The sequence below is a fragment of the Neolamprologus brichardi genome, chromosome 16, assembly GCF_056152115.1.
Source record: "Neolamprologus brichardi isolate AB-2024 chromosome 16, ASM5615211v1, whole genome shotgun sequence".
In the NCBI taxonomy this organism is placed as follows: domain Eukaryota; kingdom Metazoa; phylum Chordata; class Actinopteri; order Cichliformes; family Cichlidae; genus Neolamprologus; species Neolamprologus brichardi.
In genome coordinates, this window is record NC_142119.1 from 36,316,510 (window position 1) to 36,339,098 (window position 22,589).

The 22,589-nt window shown below is 40.7% G+C and overlaps 2 protein-coding genes across 5 annotated transcripts in view; both read left to right on the top strand.

Moving 5' to 3' along the window:
* parp4 (poly (ADP-ribose) polymerase family, member 4) overlaps window positions 1-5,733 on the top strand; it is a 41,513-nt gene extending 35,780 nt beyond the window's left edge. For all 3 annotated transcript variants that reach the window (XM_087830143.1, XM_087830145.1, XM_087830144.1), the window contains 4 exons: window positions 80-149; window positions 2,409-2,511; window positions 4,624-4,756; window positions 4,968-5,733. In XM_087830143.1, the coding sequence (XP_087686269.1) occupies window positions 80-149; window positions 2,409-2,511; window positions 4,624-4,756; window positions 4,968-5,175 (514 nt within the window). In that variant the 3' untranslated portion in view covers window positions 5,176-5,733. The remainder of the gene's footprint in view (window positions 1-79; window positions 150-2,408; window positions 2,512-4,623; window positions 4,757-4,967) is intronic.
* Window positions 5,734-12,072: 6,339 nt separating this feature from the next.
* LOC118455513 (trace amine-associated receptor 13c-like) lies at window positions 12,073-22,193 on the top strand. 2 transcript variants are annotated; one of them, XR_015716554.1, is made up of 2 exons: window positions 12,073-12,161; window positions 21,230-21,313. XR_015716554.1 is itself a non-coding variant. In XM_087829609.1 (2 exons), the coding sequence occupies exons 1-2, from the start codon at window positions 20,741-20,743 to the stop codon at window positions 22,041-22,043; spliced, it is 987 nt and encodes a 328-aa protein (XP_087685735.1). In that variant the 5' UTR covers window positions 20,691-20,740; the 3' UTR covers window positions 22,044-22,193. The 2 variants fall into 2 exon arrangements, 1 of the variants encoding a protein (XP_087685735.1); XM_087829609.1 differs by lacking the exon at window positions 12,073-12,161 and adding an exon at window positions 20,691-20,913 and having other exon boundaries at window positions 21,230-22,193.
* The last annotated feature ends 396 nt before the right edge of the window (window positions 22,194-22,589 follow it).

Sequence of the window (22,589 nt, forward strand, 5' to 3'; positions counted from 1 at the left end):
TAAACCGTTTCTACACATTCTGTTTGTTAACTATGAGAAGTGTTTGTCTAACAGATGGAAATGACTGTATGTTAACTAGACTGGATGCAGCAGAATCTCCTGAAGCGCTGAAGCTCAAGTGGATGAAGATCTTCCAGATGCAACATTCAGTGAGCTTTTTGTGGTTTTATAGTCTCGGGTTCACTTAAGCAAACGACTGTTTATCACTCGGACAAAGCAACAGCTTCCTTTGGCTCTCTGACAGGTTCAAACTGCGAAGGAAGCTTAATTATTTTACTGAATCACTCGTTAACATCTGTTTTTATTTCTACGGGACTTGTTCTTATCATTGTTAGGGTCCTGGGTGGGTGGAGCCTATTCCAGCTGTCATGGGGCGAAAGGCAGAGTACACTCTGGAGAGACTGCTAATGTACTGCACGGCTAACACAGAGAATTTAACCTCCAAGGACCTGGCGTCCACACATGTGGACATCATATTTTGGGTTGTCCAGACCAAAATGCTAAATTTTGGTAAAAACAAAGAATCACATAATTCTTTGTTTTTACATTCATCAGGTTCAATCGGCCCAAATAAAGAGAAATTAAAAATGCCGTGTAAGAGTTCGGGTCTTACGAGGTTAAACTGTCAGGTTAGGCTCAGACTAGGGTTTTAGTCTATGTCATATATTAACCCTTTAACCCTTTAAGACCTACCATAGAACCAAGTCCGCCAGAGCTTATATTATATTTTTACATGTTGTGGAGCCATTTTTGGGAGCATTTCAAGTTGATATACATCAATACAACCATTACAGCCTAAATTTTAATAATATGTCTGCATTAAGTGCATAGTAATTACATAAATTGCAAAAAAGTGCAATAAACTACAAAAAAATTGAAAATCGTTTTTGTTTTTTTAACATATATTTCTAGTTAGAGAAATTTAAGAGGCTTATCCCTCAAAACTGTAAATACAAAAAAGTTGCACAAAATAGTTTCCCACCACAGGAAATTTATTTTGAGTGTCTTCATAGTTTTATTTTTGAAATACACCAATTTTTATAAACTGCAGGAAAAACGAAAATAAATATTATAATGCAAATTTGCAAAAAAGCAGCATATGCATCAAAATAAACTTTCCAGCAGTGCAATATGAGTCCTAAGCATCCCAGAAACCACACAGAAAGTCATAAAGTCAAACATAACTTTTAAAAACACCAGTATAGGCTCATGAGGCCTTGATGGTAAAAAACTACATCTCCGCGAAAATGACGTCACTTCCGGTTTCGGGCAGGTCATGGCGGACATGTGATAGTTCACGCTGATGGACACAGGAAGTGTTATGAACAGCTGATCGGATCGGCAAAGCGTGTTTCTGGAATATTATGTTTTTGTTGCTGCAAGTGCTTTTTATGCAGTTTTTGCAAAGTTATATGTGGAAGGAAACTGTGACCGAGGACAAGCTGATGGCATAAGATGTAAGTACAACTCCTCCGGTTTCATATGCAAAAACATTATTGCGCTAGCTCACGTGGTTGCAGAGCTACAAGGATTTAAAAGTAGTTATGCAAAACGGAGCGTGCTCGCTCTGACCGGCTTTAACCCTTTAAAGCATATGACTCCCAAAAATGGCTCCACAGCATGTAAAACTATAATATAAGCTCTGTCGGACTTGGTTCTATGGTAGGTCTTAAAGGGTTAACAGAGCATGCAAACATCCATTGTTTTGAAACTTGAAGCTACATTTCAGAGTTTTATGACAGGAATATATAAAGAAAGCTTCCAGCGATGCCCCTCAGCCTCCTCGTAGACTCACCTTGTTCTCAACTCGTCACATTCACAAGATTTCCAGAAAACTTGACCTCCAACCTTTACCTATACTAAAGGCCACTGGTATTCAAACTGGTCTGAGATTTGTAGTGGCTGCACCTGTTTTTGAGTTGCTGCATTCACGAGCTCGAGTGTCCATGCTGCCCATGTGATGGTACCCCATCACTCTTTTACAGCCGAGGGGTGAAAATCATTTTGCCGCAGAAAGAATTGCAGCTAATGATGCGTCTGGGATCATAACGGGGATATAAACAAGACCTTGCTATCATGTTTACCCAGAATGCAGTTTTTCAAATGGTATCCAGTTAATTATGAGAATACAGATCAAACATCCATGTTTCTGTCAATCTACATCACAGATATTAAACTGGTAATGTCATGATAGTGATGCTCAAAGAGTTAAAAGTGTTTTATTGTAGTGGAAGTTTCCTGTGGTTAGCTCCTGTGCTTTGGTAGAGGTAGCGAGGCTCAAAAAAGCTGGACAGAATTATTAAAATGACCAAGGACAAAACTGTAACCCACACCTTTGTACTCTGAGTGCATGCACCTGGAAAAAATGTAACTTTGATATAATGGTGTTATTTTTATGCGTGTTGTAGGAAGGGTACTGGGAACTAACCACAGAGCTGGGGGAACTAATTAATGTCAACGTGGACCTGTTCGCCAACGTGTTCCTGAAGAACAAAGGCATCCATTCTCTCGGTGAGAGCTCGTTCAATTCTGGAAAAACTAGCTTTGTACTTTCAAGTTTTATGAAAGTTAAACTTGGGATCATGTTAACAATCCATATAAAGTGTGACTCACATCCACCGAGGTCTTTAGGGTCAACTTGAGATTTATTGGTGGAAAATTGACAAAAAGCCTCGAATAACTTAGAAACTACAGTTCTTACATGTGTGTTTTGTTAAAGTATATAAAGTGCCATATAAAGATTTACAGCATCATGTTACATTTGAGGCCTGACCTCTGTGATCAACAGATGGAGCTCAATATCAAAGTGAAAATAATTCAATTCAATTCAATTCAATTTTATTTATATAGCGCCAAATCACAACAAAAGTCGCCTCAAGGCGCTTCATAGATACAGAGAAAAACCCAACAATCATATGACCCCCTATGAGCAGCACTTTGGCGACAGTGGGAAGGAAAAACTCCCTTTTAACAGGAAGAAACCTCCAGCAGAACCAGGCTCAGGGAGGGGCGGGGCCATCTGCTGTGATTGGTTGGGGTGAGAATGTTGGGGTAATGCTGTAATAGATTTTAAACTATGTTTCTTACTACTGTTGTTTATATACTGACAACATCAAGCCAGGGAATAATAGATGATGATTTTACACATCCTGTTATTTGGGTCCTCTTATAACCATTTAAATACATGACTGTTCAAATGCATGTTCAATGTTCCTCAATCAGGCTTCTCATGAAAACAAAATCAAAAACTTTTCACTAAATATTTGTTACTAAATATCTAAATTCATTTTACTAAACAGTAAACAGAAATTATACATATCCAGTATATCCACATAAATCAAACCGAATTCTTTGCATTTGTTTTTTCTTAAAGTTTACAAAGAACAGAAAACAAAGTGGTTCCAAACAAAAGCCGACGCTGTTCCTTTAAATAAAGCCCAGAGACTGATGGGTCGACAGATTTGTGCTTCTTGTTTTTCAAGTTATTGTAAGTTTACTAAAAACATTAATTTACTTCGTTTTATAATTATTATGAGCTCACACTTAACACTTTACCTCGATGTCTGTAAGAAAAGTTTTTATACCAACACGTTCTCACTCCCAAAGCGCAACATTTCGCACTAAGTGACAAATCATCGATATATTACGCTTCCGATCACTCAACTCGTCCCTATATTACAAGATCAGAAAAATGAGGAAACATGAGAACCATTTGGAATGAATCTACACGTTTGTTTTAATTCAATTCAATTCAATTCAATTTTATTTCTATAGCGCCAAATCACAACAAAAGTCGCCTCAAGGCGCTTCATAGATACAGAGAAAAACCCAACAATCATATGACCCCCTATGAGCAGCACTTTGGCGACAGTGGGAAGGAAAAACTCCCTTTTAACAGGAAGAAACCTCCAGCAGAACCAGGCTCAGGGAGGGGCGGGGCCATCTGCTGTGATTGGTTGGGGTGAGAGAAGGAAGACAGGATAAAGACATGCTGTGGAAGAGAGACAGAGGTTAATAACAGATATGATTCAATACAGAGAGGTCTGTTAACACATAGTGAGTGAGAAAGGTGACTGGAAAGGAAAACCTCAGTGCATCATGGGAATCCCCGGCAGCCTACGTCTATTGCAGCATAACTAAGGGAGGTTTTACTCCGATCGCTTTGGAAAACATGATCCAACATCATTGAAGTGCTGGTTATGGTTTGGGATAAGGTTAGGGCTGGAATACATGGCAGAAGTGTCATTCTATTGGATTTCATCCATAACCCGGTGCGTAGCATAAGAACACGGAAGGTCACCTGTCACATTCCTCAGGAACGTCCGGGACATGACAAATCGTATATTACGACTCGGAAGTGAGAACGGGCTGTTTATATGCAGTTTTCTAGGAGCTCACATGTTAATTAACCTTATTTTTCATTATTTATTTAAAAATCAGGCACCTGTTAAACCTGTAGATTCTTCCCTAGTGCGACATTTAACTGGGCAGCTGTTGTTTGAGATTGATTCATGATGTTGATTCTGTTCGTCTGGACGTTGTGTCTGGTCCAAAGAAAACTTTGGTTATAAAAGTACCATTTTGTGATTTACTTTGGGATCTTTTTTGCACGTGTGTTTGAAGGCGTGACGGCCCACGCAGCTATCCTGAGGCTGGTGGCGACTCTTCTGGTTCTGCAGCTGATGAAAGCGGACAAACTGGAAGAAGGCAAACTGCTGCGCACCCTGTTCTGCCTGGAAGAAGCTTCTCAGTCCAGGTCTGTCCAACACAGGATGCACAACAGCTTAGAGTAAAATCTTTCTGCAGTTGTTACAAATCAGCTGAAATTAAGCTTGAAAAACATTTTGTACAAAACGTGATTTGATATATTAATGAAGCTTATTTCACTGCCTTGCATGACTTTAGAAATGCAGTTAGGTCTGGAAATATTTGCACAGCGACGGTTTTAACAAGTTTGTTCACTTCAGGCCTGAACGATGGGAGCAGGTGAAGAAGGCGGTGGACTGGGTTCGCTGGGCTGACCGACAGTACCCCTGTGTCTATTGTCGGCTAGAGTTTGGTTTGAGCTGGGAGTCCGCCACCCGTCAGCTGCTGGGTTATGAAAGCCTGCCTCCCTTCTCGCCTCTCTGTGGTCTTGACCTACAGAGGACAGCGGCCCCAGTACTGGTCCTGTGAGAAGATGCTGTGGACACCGTGTAGCCTTTCAGAGGGGATTACAGTAGCTTTAGATATGCTTGTAGATGAATATGCATGTATTCCTTTGCCTTTTAAGAAGAATTGTGTACTCTGTGTGTTTAAACATGTATGGATAATCTCAAATGTTACAAATACAGGCCATTTACACGGAGCATTTACTGCACATGGAGCAGTTGTTTTGTCATCTGTGAAGTTTGCCCGAAAAGCAAACTGGTGTTTAATCCAGGTCAGGTGGTAAAATGTACTTAATTTGAGACACAAGTTATTTTTTAATTGCATAACACAGTATCCGTTTTTTAAAACACGTCATTGGTGTTGGTGGCAACAGTTGTTGTTTTGTGTAGTGGGATAATGGTGCAGGGTAAATACCTCTGATGCTGGAGGACCAATGTGATTGGGTAGCAGGATGTAGGAGTCTCCCCTGGTTACGGGCATCAGCCAGGTTTGTGTCCTCATTGTAACGTGATTTTATAGTCAGTGACTTGATACTTATTTACATGTAACAAGGCTTGTTGTTAATAAATTGCTACTCTATGACCTGTTCGTGCCAGTGCTTTACCTCGCTGCCTTTTACAGCTTCTTCCGTGTTAAGTTGTACGCTGAGGGAGGCTGAAGAAATTGAATACATGCAAAGGGTGCCAGGTTTGAGGGTCTCGGGATCTTATCGCTGCTTTTTGAAGATGAAGTGCTTTTCTTTCACCAAGCAATCACATCTGGCTGACACCAAGATGGTTATAGTGAGGAGCTCAGTCATTTAGGACGGGGTGAGAGAGGTGTTGACTGGCATGAAAACCATCACTGTGTTCAGGCCGTCCCATCTGTGTGTTTTTCAACAGATTGAAATGCTCACCTCCCTACTGATTTACCTGTGGTCAGCCTTCAGCTACTCTCTCTCCAGTTTGCACCTCAGGCTACGTCTACACTAATCCGGGTAAATTTGAAAACGGCGTTTTCGTCTAAAACACTCCACGTCCACACTATCATTTCCAAAGAGTTGTGCATCCACACTGAAACGACCTAAAATGCTTACAGTCCAGTCCTGTGCATGCATGTAAAGTAAGAAGATTCGACCCGCCTCATTTCTGTCTGCCGTTTATTTACTTTCCGGCTCTTTGAAAATTGTGGCTGAATGTCGAGGAAAAGCAGCGAGTTTTTTAAATGGACTAACAATGAGGTGGAGTTGTTGCTGCGAGGAACACAAAAGCACAAAGTTGCAGAAGCGAGTGAGAATTAAAGAATTTGAAGAAAAGCTCTCTGGAGCACGTGCAGACTGATATTAATCTTTAATAGGGCTCAAAACTGAGAGCAAACAGAACAACTGCTGCTCCGCTGTCTTAGTTTAATTGGTCACATGACTGCATCATATAACTAAAATTAGAGATGGACCGATCCGATATTACGTATCGGTATCGGTCCGATACTGACCTAAATTACTGGATCGGATATCGGCGAGAAATAAAAAATGTAATCCGATCCTGCTGTGTGTGTATTTGTAGCCTAGCTAGCAAACCAGCATTTCATCTCCGAGGAAGTTTTCCCAGAGAGAAGTAAAGCAAGTGTGTAAGTTCATCTCTGAATGTCTGTAAAGCGTTAAGCTTAACAACCGATATATGGAGCGACTGCCTCTCTCTCTCTCCCTCCCTCTTCTTGCTGCTACTTCAATCATAAACTGATCAATGATCAGCTGATCGTCTCTCTTCTTAGTTTTTGGCCCACTTCTCACCAGAAAGAGGAAACCAGCAGCTGAACAACAGCAGCACGTTTAAGCTTGATCAGCTGTTGTTAGAATTTATTTAATATTATTTCTACACCAGGATCTTTTTCTACAGCTGACGTAACTGTGCAGGGGCGGAGCTAGCAAAGTTTAGCCAGGGGGGCCGATAGGGCATGAACAGGGAAAAGGGGGCACAAAGACATACTTTTCTTTCTTGTTCTCATTTAAAATGTCGAGTTTTTAATAAATAATTATCTGAATCTTACACCCAAAGTTTTAATCTGATGTAAAATATATAGAAGTCCATTACTGTATATAGTAACTGTTAAGTCTAATATACCCTAGTAAGCTGTAGTACTTTTTCCTTTGGGAACCATCTGTGCAGTCTGCAGTTCTGTAGAAGAAAGATGTTGAATCTATTTAATTATTCTTCAAAAAAATTATTTATTTCTGTGCATTTTTTTTCACACTGCATCAAATTAAAGTTGATTACATCGATTAAGCATCATGAGGTGGGGGGTGGTTCCCTATTTTTTTTGCTGGGAGTTTGCAACCCTATTAGTTAGGTTGCTCAATATTTCTGCTAAGTACTCTTTAAAATACCAGAATAGGGAGGATGGAGCAGGTTTAAGTTTATTAGATTGATCAGTTTTGCTGAACTATGAAATATTTTGGCTGCAGTGTATTTTTTACATACAGGTATAACAGAATAGCTTTAGTGTTGTTATTTATTTAAACTTGAGTATAAACTTATACAAAATGCAGCAAGATATTAAAAAAAGCAGTTTTATTGATTAAAAAACACTATATCAGATTCATATCGGTATTGGCAGATATCCAAATTTATGATATCGGTATCGGACATAAAAAAGTGGTATCGTGCCATCTCTAACTAAAATGGGTCATCTTTCCAAAAGTCTGCGGTCACGCTGTCCACACTGCCACGTGAAAACAGCGTTTTCAATTGTTTTTGGTCCGTTTTCCTTGACCGAAAATGCCGTCTCAGTGTGGAGTGAAGGCCGAACGGAGACAAAAAGATACGTTTTCAAACGAAAACGTATTCGCGTGGACATGGCCAAAGCCTCCTGTGAGTCTTGACACCCCACCTGTCACTTTCACTCATGTCCAGGCTCATGAAGACTGGATCAGAAGGCGAGCACTGTGAGCGAAATCATGCCAACTCTCCTGGCTGATAACCTAACAGCAATGAATGTGGATGCTTGTCGTGTCCTGGATTGTTGAGGATGTGACAGGAAAGTCACAGTATGTGCGTCTTCTTCATTGCACCCCTTCCTCGTCACCCTCTACACCACAGACTTCAGCCACCTTCAGAGGTTTCCTGATGACTCTGCGGTGGTTGGATGCATCAGTGAGAGTGATGAGTCAGCGTACCGGGCTGTGGTCGACTCCTTTGTCACGTGGTGCGAGCAGAATCAGCTGCAGCTCAACGTGGCAAAGACCAAAGAATTGATTATGGACTTTAGGAAGACCAGGAAACACCTGACCCCTGTTTCAATCCAGCGGGTCGATGTGGACATCGTGGAGGGCTATAAATACCTCGGAGTACACACTGATAATAAACTGGACTGGGTTAAAAACACCACTGCACTTTACAGGAAGGGCCAGAGTCGTCTCTATTTTCTGAGGCAACTAAGGCTTAGACGTTTTCACCACTTCCCACAACCACCCTGACTCTCCTTTCCCTCTGTTTCAGTGCCCTAGACCGCTGATTCTTGAACCACAGTTTTCCTGCTGAACCAGCCAGTTTAAGCTCAATGTCTGCCTGGTCTGGAGCTTCATAGTCCATGTTAGATGTGTTAAATACTCTAGCTTGTGTCCCGATCCGTGATTGAGGTGTGAGACAAACGACTACTGGTCAAAGTGCGTCAAAACAATGATTTTATTAAACACATGTGTGGAAAGATACAGCTCTATATTGTCAATACAGATCTTCCGTCAAAACATACTTTCAGCATGGTTTTATTATGTCAGGGTTAACGCCCCGACTCGCGTCAGAAAAAACATCACAAGTACAGGTTATAATTAACGACAGTTCAACAAGTTTCCTCCTTATTTGGTTGTCTGGCCCCCCCAGATGTTTCCTGTGGACCCCGGATCACTAGATGCTAAGCAGAGACAAAGTCTTTCACCTTTACCCTTGAAATTATATTTCATATCTATGTGTATGTGAGCGTGTTAGGCCTTCATTCACAGCATACAGGTCATTTCATCAATATATCAGTTCAGACATAGCGCTGAACGACGCTTTTAGCCTTCCTTAGACTGTATGCTCAACTTTGTGATTAATCCAGCCCGTTCTCACTCCCGAGGCGTAATATGCCGACATTTTGTCACATCCCGCGGCGTTCCTGAGGAACGCGAAAGGAGACCCTCGGCATTCTTATGGTACGCGGCGGGTTATGGGCAAAATCCAGTGCAATGACGCTCCCGTGGTAATAGACGTTCCAGCCCTGTATTCCAGCCCTAACCATAACCTTTTTCCTGAGCTTAACCAGGACTTTAATGATGTTAAATAGCGTGTTTCTAAGCGATTGAAGAAAAAGAGCGAACATGTGTAGATTGAGTGCATACGGTTCTCATATTTCCTCATTTTTCCGAGGTCGTCATTTAGGAACGTGGTGGGTAGCCGAAAACGTAATATGTTGACGATTTGTCACCTAGCGTAAAATGTTACGGTTTGGGAGTGAGAACGTGTTGGTTCAGACATAGCGCTGAACGACGCTTTTAACCTTCCTTTGGTTTGGTTAACATGTCAGCCTTCGTGTTTTCTGTACAGCAGTACTTCAGCTGGATTTGTCCATTTTGCACACATTCACAAACAGAGATGGGCAGTAACGCGTTACTTGTAACGCGTTACTGTAATCCGATTACTTTTTTCAAGTAACGAGTAAAGTAAGGGATTACTATAGCAAAAACGGTAATTAGATTACCGTTACTTTCCCGTAGGAACGCTGCGTTACTGCGTTACTAAAACCGTGATTTTTTGCGAGAATGTCTCATGACAGTGACGTAAGCGAGTGCGACGTTCGTGACAACAGCTGTGTGCAGATCAACAATGGATCATATATCGAGTGCAGAGAGAGTATGAGCGTGCAGCGTTTAAAGCGTGGAAGTACTGACCTTACTTTGAGTTTGATTCCATAAAAAGTGACAAAAACATTAGTGTCCGTTGTGCGTGGGAAGAAAACTTCTTTTTACAGCGAAAAAACCCCTAAACTTCCAAACAAGCACCGAGTAGCTACGACGTAATGGGAAACTCACAGAGAAACTCGCGGATTCTTCCACTGACCGCTGCGGCACACTTGCACCAGGGTAACCCTCCGCCTACCCCACTCCTGCTTTACAGGTGAAAATAGAGCAAAAGGACCGCTAGTCTTTGACTTTATTTATTTTCTGCTGTGTTTTACTTGCATCTGAAAGAGTGAGTGTAAACACTATATATATATATATATATATATATATATATATATATATATATATACATATACATATATATATATATATGTATGTATGTATGTGCTGGAATGTGCAGAAAATAGGTTTAAATGTTAAACTAATTTCTTCCAGTCAGAGAATGTTGCATATAATTAAAATTTTGCTTCATGCATAAAGTTAAAAGATTAAAACTAACAAAACAAGTTTTAAAAAGAGACTTTTCCATTTGATTACATTTTGTATGATGGATTATGTAGAAAAAGTAGAATTGGGCTGAAAGATCTATCGCTTTATCGCCTATTCAGGTTGTAAATCATGTTTTTAAAAAGTAACTAAGTAACTAAGTAATTAATTACTTTTGAAAATAAGTAATCAGTAAAGTAACGGGATTACTTTTTTGGGGAAGTAATCAGTAATTAATTACTGATTACTTTTTTCAAGTAACTTGACCAACACTGTTCACAAATGTAGTGGTAATGAATGTCTATGTGCTTTGTTCTTGCATGATCGACTGGATTTTTTGCGATTGCAATCCTTGATTGTCCTCCAGGATCACTGTTGCTTTGGTGTCCATTCCAAGCTCAGTTAGTAGTCGTCTTAACCAAACTCCTTCTTGTGCAGCTTGGCTCAAAGCAATATACTCAGCCTCTGCAGCTGAAAGTGCAACTGTTGCTTGTTTCTTGCTAAGCCAACTGACTGCACCTCCTGCAAGTAGAAAGATGTTTCCAGTTGTAGAACGTCGATCGTCCTGATCACCTGCCCAATCAGCATCTGAATACCCAACCCAGGTTCCTGTTTCTGTCCTTTGATATTTGAGCCCCAGGTTTAGAGTTCCTTTCAAATATCTCAGGATTCTTTTCACAGCTGTCAGGTGTGTAGTGTTTGGTTTTGCATTGAACCTTGACACCACACTCACTGCTTGTGCAATATCTGGTCGTGTGGCCATGGCAGCATACAATAAACTTCCAACCATTGACTGATGCATGCTTGGGTTTACAGGTTGACTGACATCATCACTCTTTCTTAATTTGACATTTGTGTCAGCTGGAGTTGCTACTGGATTGGCACTGTCCATTCCATACGTTTGTACACAGCAAATTCAAAAGTGTTAAATGTTTTGGTGTTAGTAGTCTTAGAGTTAATTTTACTCTAAGTAGAGTCACATTCTTTTAATGTAACTCTGAGGTGTAAAATGATAGTAGTTAAAATCGAGTGTTAAAAATGAGTGTTTCTATGTCAAATTTGGAGGTGTTACAATGTGTGTATATATATTTATATTTCTCTTACATTCTTATATATGTCTATACTTTGTATTTTGTTGTACAGTTATCTTATTTTCAACTTTAATTTTTATATTTTATCTTATTCTTTCCCAGTTAAATTTACCCTTCATTCTAATTTGTGTTGTACAGTTATCTCATTCTTAACTTAATTTTTTATATTTTATTTTATTCCTTCCTGGTTAAATTTACCCTTTTTTATTTTCATATTTATTTATTTCCTATCTTATTCATAGCCTTTTCTTTTTTCTTTAGGTCACGAGCAGTTGTCCAAGCATTTCACTGCATATCGTACTGTGTATGACTGTGTATGTGACAAATAAAAATTTGAATTTGAATTTGAATTTGAATTTGAAACATTAACTCTTGACCTCTTAACTCTGAACTCCTACAGGGGCTATGACACCAATAGAGTAAATTCACAGACTCCGCCCCCAGCACGGCTCCAGTCGAAGCTGAAGTGAAGCCGTTTCAGAACATTTTGCTCTACATATTTGAGTTGTTTGCCCTGCTTGGTAAGTCATTTTTTCAAAGATTGTTTCAATTATTGTTATTAGCTTTTACTTCTGTGGCTCTTTGGAGTTGAGACAAAGCTGTGTGAAAGGCATTAGCCATGTTGCTCGCTGATAGCATAATATTCTGTTTTAGCTAGCTGAAAGGTATTGTTTGCCGCAAATACCACAGCCTTGAAAAAAGCTTGCAGGTGAATTTTCAGTCAAACCTTTGGTCAAATACACCTAAAACAATGTCTAGAATATGAAATGTTGGTATAATGGTGCTACTTTAAGCCTGAAAACGATCTCCCATAAAAAACAAACAAACGAGCAAACAGCAGTAGCAGACGTCCTGACTGGGTTCTACGTTAGCATTTAGATCCCTCCAGAGTTTTGTGCACACGGTTTAGGTAAAAATGAAAAAGGTTGAGGTTTTACATTTAGTTCAGTATTACCTGTTGCCTGTGTCCTTGTCTTTTGGGGAAATACTTTACACAAGTAATGGATCAAAGAGGATTCCTTTTTTCTTCAGAGTGTCCTTTAAGGTCTTCATGCTCTCTGCTGATTCTGTAATCAAAATCAGATCAACATACACAGCCAATATTTCCAACTCCTGACCTGTTCTAACAAACACACACTGATCTGAAGTACTCTGTGTAAAACCAATACTTTTCATGAACTCTGTAAAAGCTTTGCTCCAGCAACGTGGCGACTGCTTCAGTCCATATATTGACTTGTTTAGTTTGCACACTAGATGTTCCTGTCCAGGTTTGATGTAACCCTCTGGCTGCTCCATGTAGATTTCCTCTTCCAGGTGTCCATTCAAGAATGCAGTCACAACATCCATTTGATGCACATTTAGATTGTTTTGCACAGCAAATGACAACAATGTACGAATTGAACCAAATCGTACAGCTGGAGAGAATGTTTCATCATAGTCTGCACCATAAATCTGTGAATAGCCTTTGGCAACAAGTCTGCACTTGTATCTTTCCACTTGTCCATCACTGTGATGCTTAACTTTAAAGACCCATTTTGATCCAACTGCTTTGCGATCCTTTGGTAGATCCACTAAATCCCATGTGCCATTTTCTAGCAGTGACTCATATTCCAAATCAGCTGCTTCTTTCCACTCCTTTGCATTTGGACTTGACATAGCCTCTTCCAGTGTATTTGGTTCTGTGACACAACAGATGTTTGCATAATGATCAACTGTAGCTGCATCAGCAAACTCCTCAAATCCATATCTGTTTGGAGGTCTTCTGATCCCCTGATCTCCTTTTGCAGCCTCACTGGCGACAGCCTCCTCAGTACTTGTTTGTCTTTCACCTGTGTGTAGTGTCACCTCATTCCCCAAACAGATAATTTTCACTTTCTTTGCATTTAAACTCTGTTTCGTTGAAGACCACATCTCGTCGAATCAGTATTTTTCCTTTTTCCTCATCCCACAGTCGGTAGCCTTTTGCATTGGTTGCATATCCCAGGAAACGAACTTTCACTGCCTTTTTGTCCAGCTTCTTTCTCTCTGTGTCTGGAACATGAGCATAAGCAACACATCCAAATACTTTCATATGGCTAATGTCTGTTTGTGTGTGTGGTACAGTCATTTCATGGTGGATGCCTTGAGCTTTCAAATATTCTTGAAACTCTTTAGATGTGTATTCCCCACCATTGTCAGTTCTGAGTCTTATTACTCCCTGTCCACATTCATTTGAGAAGATTCTTTCAAACTCTTTGAACTTGCTCAGGACTTCCGTTTTTTCTCTTATGAAATACACTTTAAAACATCTGGAGTAGTCATCAATGAAAGTTACAAAGTACTTTTTTCCTCCTAGTGACTCAGTTTGAAAAGGACCACAAACGTCACTATGCACTAATTGCAACTTGCGTTTTGTTTGTATTTCTCCCACTGATTTGTAAGGTTTTCTTGATAATTTGCCCTCAACACAAGCTTCACAAAAAATGTCCTCCTCTTCATTTGTAAAGCTAACTCCTTTTACCAAGTTTTTGAGTTTTTCCAGATTTGTAGTGTGACCTAGGCGGTGATGCCACATACTTGCTGGAACTGATGTAGTTGACGCTCCATGACAAGTTGTGCAGTTTCCCTCGATATCCAGCTGATACAATCCGTCAGATCTTTGTGTTCCCATTCCATGGAGAGCTCCATTCTTTCCTCTTATGTAGCAATGAGTCCTTTTGAACTTCACTGTTTCCCTTCTTGGCAGCAGCTCCCACTGAGAAAAGGTTCATTGATAATTTGGGAACATACAGCACATCATACATTGTGGCATCTTTTCCATCACTAACTCTGAATGACATTTTCATTGTTATGTTGCCCAGACCTAAAGCCTCAACTACTCTGCCATCACCGAGTTTCACTGTTTGTGGTTCTGAAAACTCTTGGTAGTTCTGTAGAGCTTCTTTATTCCATGTCATGTGCTTTGACGCTCCTGAATCAATTAACCATTCTTCTTCTTGTGCATCACTTTCACATGACTCATTTACAACAAAAGCTCCCTCAAATGTGTCCTCTTTGTCCTTATATACCACGCTTTTAGCCTTGTGGGCCTTGTATTTCTTTTTAATGCTTGGACAATCACGCTTGATATGTCCTTCCTTCCCACATTTGTAACATCTCCATGAGCTGTTTGCTCCCACTGTTTTTGATCCACTCTGTTCATTTCTATGCATCTGAGATGACATAGCTGATACACTACTGGACACAGTGGTGTTGTCAGTAAGCACTCGCTTTTGTTCCTCATTTATCAAGGCTTGATGAACAAACTGTAGCGTCAGACTGTCCATCTTTCAATTCAATTCAATTCAATTTTATTTATATAGCGCCAAATCACAACAAAAGTCGCCTCAAGGCGCTTCATAGATACAGAGAAAAACCCAACAATCATATGACCCCCTATGAGCAAGCACTTTGGCGACAGTGGGAAGGAAAAACTCCCTTTTAACAGGAAGAAACCTCCGGCAGAACCAGGCTCAGGGAGGGGCGGCCATCTGCTGCGACCGGTTGGGGTGAGAGAAGGAAGACAGGATAAAAGACATGCTGTGGAAGAGAGACAGAGGTTAATAACAGATATGATTCAATACAGAGAGGTCTGTTAACACATAGTGAGTGAGAAAGGTGACTGGAAAGGAAAAACTCAATGCATCATGGGAATCCCCCGGCAGCCTACATCTATTGCAGCATAACTAAGGGAGGATTCAGGGTCACCTGGTCCAGCCCTAACTATATGCCTTAGCAAAAAGGAAAGTTTTAAGCCTAATCTTAAAAGTAGAGATAGTGTCTGTCTCCCGAATCCAAACTGGAAGCTGGTTCCACAGAAGAGGGGCCTGAAAACTGAAGGCTCTCCCTCCCATTCTACTTTTAAATACTCTAGGAACAACAAGTAGGCCTGCAGAGCGGGAGCGAAGTGCTCTAATAGGGTGATATGGTACTACAAGGTCATTAAGATAAGATGGGGCCTGATTATTTAAGACCTTGTATGTGAGGAGCAGGATTTTGAATTCAATTCTGGATTTAACAGGAAGCCAATGAAGGGAGGCCAAAACAGGAGAAATATGCTCTCTCTTTCTAGTCCCTGTCAGTACTCTTGCTGCAGCACTTTGGATTAACTGAAGGCTTTTCAGTGAGTTTTTTGGACATCCTGATAATAATGAATTGCAGTAGTCCAGCCTGGAAGTAATAAATGCATGAACTAGTTTTTCAGCGTCACTCTGAGACAGGATATTTCTAATTTTAGAGATGTTGCGCAAATGGAAGAACGCAGTCTTACATATTTGTTTAATATGTGCGTTGAAGGACATATCCTGGTCAAAAATGACTCCAAGGTTCCTCACAGTGTTACTGGAGGCCAAGGTAATGCCATCCAGAGTAAGAATCTGGTTAGATACCATATTTCTAAGCTTTTCAGCGCCGAGTACAATGACCTCAGTTTTATCTGAGTTAAGAAGCAGAAAGTTAGTGGCCATCCAGGTCTTTATGTCTTTAAGACATTCCTGCAGTTTAACTAATTGGTGTGTGTTATCTGGCTTCATGGACAGATAGAGCTGGGTGTCATCTGCATAGCAGTGAAAATGTATGCTATGTCTTCTAATGATGCTGCCTAGGGGAAGCATGTATAATGTAAACAGAATTGGTCCTAGCACTGAACCCTGTGGAACTCCATAATTAACCTCAGTGTGTGAAGAGGACTCTCCATTCACATGCACAAATTGGAGTCTATTAGATAGATATGATACAAACCACTGCAGTGCAATACCTGTAATACCTACAGCATGTTCTAATCGCTCTAATAGGATATTATGGTCAACAGTATCGAATGCTGCACTGAGGTCAAGAAGGACAAGCACAGAGATGAGTCCACTGTCAGAGGCCATAAGAAGATCATTTGTAACCTTCACTAAAGCTGTTTCTGTGCTGTGATGAACTCTGAAACCTGACTGAAACTCTTCAAATAAACCATTCCTCTGCAGATGATCTGTTAGCTGTTTGACAACTACTCTTTCAAGGATTTTTGATATGAAAGGAAGGTTGGAGATTGGCCTATAATTAGCTAAGACTGCTGGGTCTAGAGATGCTTTTTGAGTAAAGGTTTAACTGCAGCCACCTTGAAGGCCTGTGGTACATAGCCGATTATTAGAGATAGGTTGATCATATATAAGATCGAAGAATTAATCAATGGCAGGACTTCTTTGAGCAATTTTGTAGGAATGGGGTCTAAAAGACACGTTGATGGTTTGGAGGAAGTAATTATTGAAGTTAACTCAGAAAGATCGATTGGAGAAAAAGAGTCTAACTTAACATCAATGGAACTACAAGTAGCTGTAGATAATATTACATCTGTGGGATGATTATTGGTAATTTTTTCTCTAATGATAAAAATTTTATCTGTGAAGAAGTTCATGAAGTCATCACTAGTTAACGTTAAAGGGATGGTTGGCTCAAAAGAGCTCTGACTTTTTGTCAGCCTGGCTACAGTGCTGAAGAGAAACCTGGGGTTGTTCTTATTTTCTTCAATCAGTGATGAGTAGTAAGCTGTTCTGGCTTTGCGGAGGGCTTTCTTATAAAGCAACAAACTATTTCTCCAGGCTAAATGATGATCCTCTAAATTTGTGACACGCCATTTCCTCTCCAGATTACGAGTCATCTGCTTTAGTGTACGTGTTTGAGAATTATACCACGGGGTCAGGTACTTCTGATTAGAGACCTTAGTTTTCACTGGAGCTACAGTATCCAGAGTCGTACGTAGTGAGGAGGTAAAATTATTAACAAGATAATCGACCTCTGTTGGGGTAGCGTTCAGATAGCTGCTCTGCTCTGTGTTGGTACAGGGCATTGACGATGATAATAGTGGCTGGATTATATTCTTAAACTTAGTTACAGCGCTTTCAGAAAGACATCTACTTTGATAAAGTCCACTCTCCACTGCTGCGTAATCAATTATTGTAAATGTAAATGTTATCAAGAAATGATCAGACAGGAGAGGGTTTTCAGGAAACACTGTTAAATGTTCAGTTTCTATGCCATATGTTAAAACAAGATCTAGAGTGTGATTAAAGTGGTGGGTGGGTTCTTTTACATTTTGAGAGAAACCAATTGAGTCTAACAACAGATTAAATGCCATGTTGAGACTGTCATTTTTAGCATCAACATGGATGTTAAAATCACCCACAATAATTATTTTATCTGAGCTCAGAACTAAATTAGATATAAAGTCTGAGAAATCAGACAGAAACTCTGTGTAAGGCCCAGGTGGACGATAGATGATAACAAGTAAGACTGGTTTCTGAGTTTCACAGCTGGGGTGGACAATGCTAAGCATCAGGCTTTCAAATGAATTAACAGTCTGTCTTGGTCTTTCATTAATTAATAGACTGGTGTGAAAAATTGCTGCCACACCGCCCCCTCGACCTGTGCTTCGAGATTTCTGGTAGTTAGAATGACTCGGGGGTGTTGATTCATTTAAACTAACATAATCATCCTGCTGCAACCAGATTTCTGTAAGGCAGAGTAAATCAATTTGTTGATCAATTATTAAGTCATGTACTAACAGAGACTTGGAGGAGAGAGACCTAATATTTAATAATCCACATTTCACTGTTTTACTCTTTGGTTCAGATGTGGATACTGTATTGTTCTTTCTTTGTAAATGTTTAAGTTGTTTGTTGCTGGTTTTTAGTTTGTTTTTTGTCTTTTTGGAAGCAGACACAGTCTCTATGGAGATGGGTTTTTGGGGGGGTAGCAGGAGGAGAGAAGCTGCAGAGAGGCGTGTAAGACTGCAACTCTGCTTCCTGGTCCCAACTCTGGATAGTCATGTTTTGAGGGGTTTAATAAATTTGTCGATATTTCTAGAAATGAGAGCTGCTCCATCCAAAGTGGGATGGATGCCATCTCTCCTAACAAGACCAGGTTTCCTCCAGAAGGTTTGCCAATTATCTATGAAGCCCACATCGTTTCTGGGACACCACTCAGACAGCCAGCAATTTAAGGAGAACATGCGGCTAAACATGTCACTCCTGGTCTGATTGGGGAGGGGACCAGAGAAAACTACAGAGTCCGACATTGTTTTGGCAAAGTTGCACACCGATTCAATATTGATTTTAGTGACCTCCGATTGGCGTAACCGGGTGTCATTACTGCCGACGTGAATTATGATTTTATTGAATTTACGTTTACCCTTAGCCAGCAGTTTTAAATTTCCTTCAATGTCGCCTGCTCTGGCCCCTGGAAGACAACTGACTATGGTTGCCGGTGTCTCTAGCTTCACATGTCTGAGAACAGAATCACCAATTACCAGAGTTTGACCCCCAGCGGGTGTGCCACCGAGTGGGGAAAAACGGTTAGACACATGAACGGGTTGGTGGTGTACCTGGGGCTTCTGTTTAGGACTACGCTTCCTCCTCACCGTTACCCAGCCGTCTTTCCCCAGCTGCTTGGGGTTTGCCGGGGAACAGCTAGCGGGGCCTACGCTATCTTCGGCTGCACCAGCTACAGGGGCCTGGCTAGCTAAGGGTGATAGCAGGGTGCAAAGCCGAGTCTCCAGTTCAGTAATCCTGGCCTCCAGAGCTGCAAATATGCTACATTTGTTACAGATATCATTACTGCTAAAGGAGGCCGAGGAGTAACTAAACATCTGACACAATGAGCAAGAAAGTGCAGAAGGGACAGGTGAAGTAGCCATGGTGCTAACGGGTCGGCTACGAGCTAAGCTAGCGAAACAGTACAGAGACAGTGAGTGAATACTTTGGCTATAAATTAGGTAGTGAGTACACAGAAAGTGTGCTTCGGATGAAGCACGTGAAGATTATACTGTGAAAAAAAAGAATGTATTTAAAAGTTGTTAATTAAACTGCTAAGCAAATAAGCTACTCAGAAACACCACTGTGTTTGAGCAGGAACAGGAAGCGATACTATACCACAGAGTGAGCGAACACCAAGTGACAGCGCCACCGATCTTTGTCTCCAAAGCAGTAACAACAGTTGCATAGCTGGGTGGCAAACTACCTAGAAGGGTGACAATTTGATCTTCCTCTTCAATTACAGAACGTATTGCCCCTAGCTGATCAGTAAGTTCCTTCATCCTCTTTAAATGATCAGTGAGATGTTCTCCTTCCTTCATTTCACACCGGAAGTACTTCTTCTTCAGAAATAGCTTGTTAGCAACAGTATCTCTTTCAAACTGTGCCTTTAGCATCTCCCACGCTTCTTTGGGGGTCTTACAGATTGTTATCAAGTACAATTGGGGTGTACTTACATTCAGTACCAGCACTGAAAAAGCCTTTTCTTTCTTCCGTTCAAATTCAGTACGTGCTTGGGCATTAGCATCCGCAGCTAACTGCTCCGTCTCCTGTACCATACCCCACAGTCCTTTTGCCTTCAACAGGTGCTCCAGTTGAAATTTCCACGTTGCCCAATTCTCCGGTCCGCTCAGCTTGTCAATAAACAGTCTATCTTCCATTGTGAATCCCACAATTCTGTTTATGACTCCCAAAAGAAAACGTGTTAGCAGCATCCCTTGGCGACCTCTGGGCCCATAACCTGATGTTTTTAACGAACACCTTTTATTGCATGTAATGCACAGACACACCAACAGAGGGCAGTAATATTCCTTAAACATACATTGTAAAATTACTATTACAACAGATATGATGCTTCTTGGACACTTGGATGAGGTGTTTGGGGAATGTTTATCACAAGACCCTGTGGTAGATCCATGACATGCTGGTGACATTATGTCTTTGGAGCCCAGAAAAAGAAGGATAGGTGGCTGGACAGGAGGCATAGGCATCCCTTCTTAGACTCGTGCTCCTGAAATCCAGGAGAAACAGCAGGAAATGAAATGATGTGTCGGTGGAATGGGTGTGTTTTTATTTTTGTCAAGCTGTGAAACATAAGTAAATCTCAGGACGTGCTATCATGTGCATTTCCAGTGAATTCGTTAGAGAATATCGCACAAGAGATTTTCTGGGGTGTGGTGGATGGAGAAAAGGAGTAGGAGGAGTAAGGTAAGTCACATTACATGGATAGCTTTAGTCAGAAAGGTGCCAGTGTTCAGCAGCTTTCATCTTCTTTTCCCTTTCTGCTCATGGAGAACCTGTATGGACAACAACTCTGCTTTCCACAGCTCCTCAACACCTCCTGTAGGAAGCCGCTGCAACATCACAATCAGACCATTTTTCTGTACATTCTGCTTTCCTGCATCTCTCTGCTCACAGTGACTCTCAACGTCCTGGTCATCATCTCTATCTCCCACTTCAGGTGTTAAAGTAAACTGTAATATATTGTGTTTGACTTGAGCATACTTGGATTAGCTACAGAGTACTCTTCACATGTGGCCTTTACTAAACTGTAATAGCTCTTTTAGAAAGGAACAGCTGATGTGATAAATGTTTGTACTATTTAACCCCCTCCTCTCAGAATGATGTGGAAACGAGAGATTTGCCCTACTTTGTTGCACTGGATTGTTTATTGTATGTTGTTTTACTTTCAGACTTGGTGCATTACTGTAGCAGCTGATCCACCTGCTGCAGGTTTATTAATATTATGTTACATCTTTCTTTGTTTTTCTTCTCAGGCAGCTTCACAACCAAACCAACCTCTTCCTCCTCTCTCTCGCTGTCTCAGACTTCCTTGTTGGCCTCCTGCTGATGCCTCCTCGAATCCTCCTTTTAGGGGGCTGCTGGGTTTTGGGCACCTTCATGTGTGGACTGTTTTACTATGCCTCTTTTGTTCTCACATCTGCCTCAGTAGGAAACATGGTGCTTATTTCATTTGACCGGTATGTAGCTATTTGTGACCCCTTGTCCTACCCCACCACAGTTACTGAAAGAAAAGTCCAAATCAGTGTCTGTCTGTGTTGGGCCTGTTCACTGCTGTATAACGGCACAATACTAAACAACTTTCTGAAGCAGCCAGACAGATATAATTCTTGTGACGGGGAATGCATAGTTGTAATTGATTTCATAACTGGTGCTTTTGATGTCGTAGTTACCTTCATCGGCCCCACTGCTGTGATTATATTTCTGTACGTGAGAGTATTTCTGGTGGCTGCGTCTCATGCTCAGGCTATGAGATCTCATGTTGCCTTTGTTACTTCAAAGGGTTCAGCTCACATTAAGAAGTCTGAGAGAAAAGCAGCTACAACTATTGGTGTTGTTGTGGTTGTGTTTCTGATGTGTTTCTGTCCTTACTTTTATCCCTCGCTCGCAGGGCAGGACACATCAACCAGTGTGGAATTTTCCATTTTTGGGGTCTGGTTACTTTATTGTAATTCCTGTCTAAATCCACTTATCTATGCGTTTTTCTATCCCTGGTTTAGGAAGACTGTTAAACTGATAGTTATGTTGCAGATTTTGCAGCCTGACTCCTGTGATGCCAACATACTGTAGAATTAAAATCATATCACTCCTCAGTTAATACACTGTAAAGACCAAAGGTCAAAATGTGAAAAAATAAGTTGATATCTGACATCTTTTTCAGCTGTTAATGAAAAATTGCATCAGTTATTTGTAATAATGTATTAATATTGATTATTACCAGCTGTAATAAACAATAATAATCAAGAATTCATCAAGATCCTTTAACTTCTTCATGAAAAATGCACATGCATACTCCAGAGTCACTATGAAGACTCATCTTCATTCACTCCACTCTCGTCAAAGAACCTTTTTATTTTGTCTGCTGGTTCTTTAAAGAACAAAAGGTTCTTCATCCTTAGCTGTCTAAGTTTGATGGTGTAAAATGACATAAATATTTATTTACTATAATTAGAGTGTGAATTATACTGTGTGTTTTGTTTGTGTGCATGTGTGCAAGGGGGGAGGGCGGGTTACCTGGTGATTACTCTTTAAGAGCAGATGGTAGGAAACTGAATATTCAAATGAAGTTAGAAATACTTGCTTAAAAATATACTGGTGGCAGGGGTGGGGGCCAAA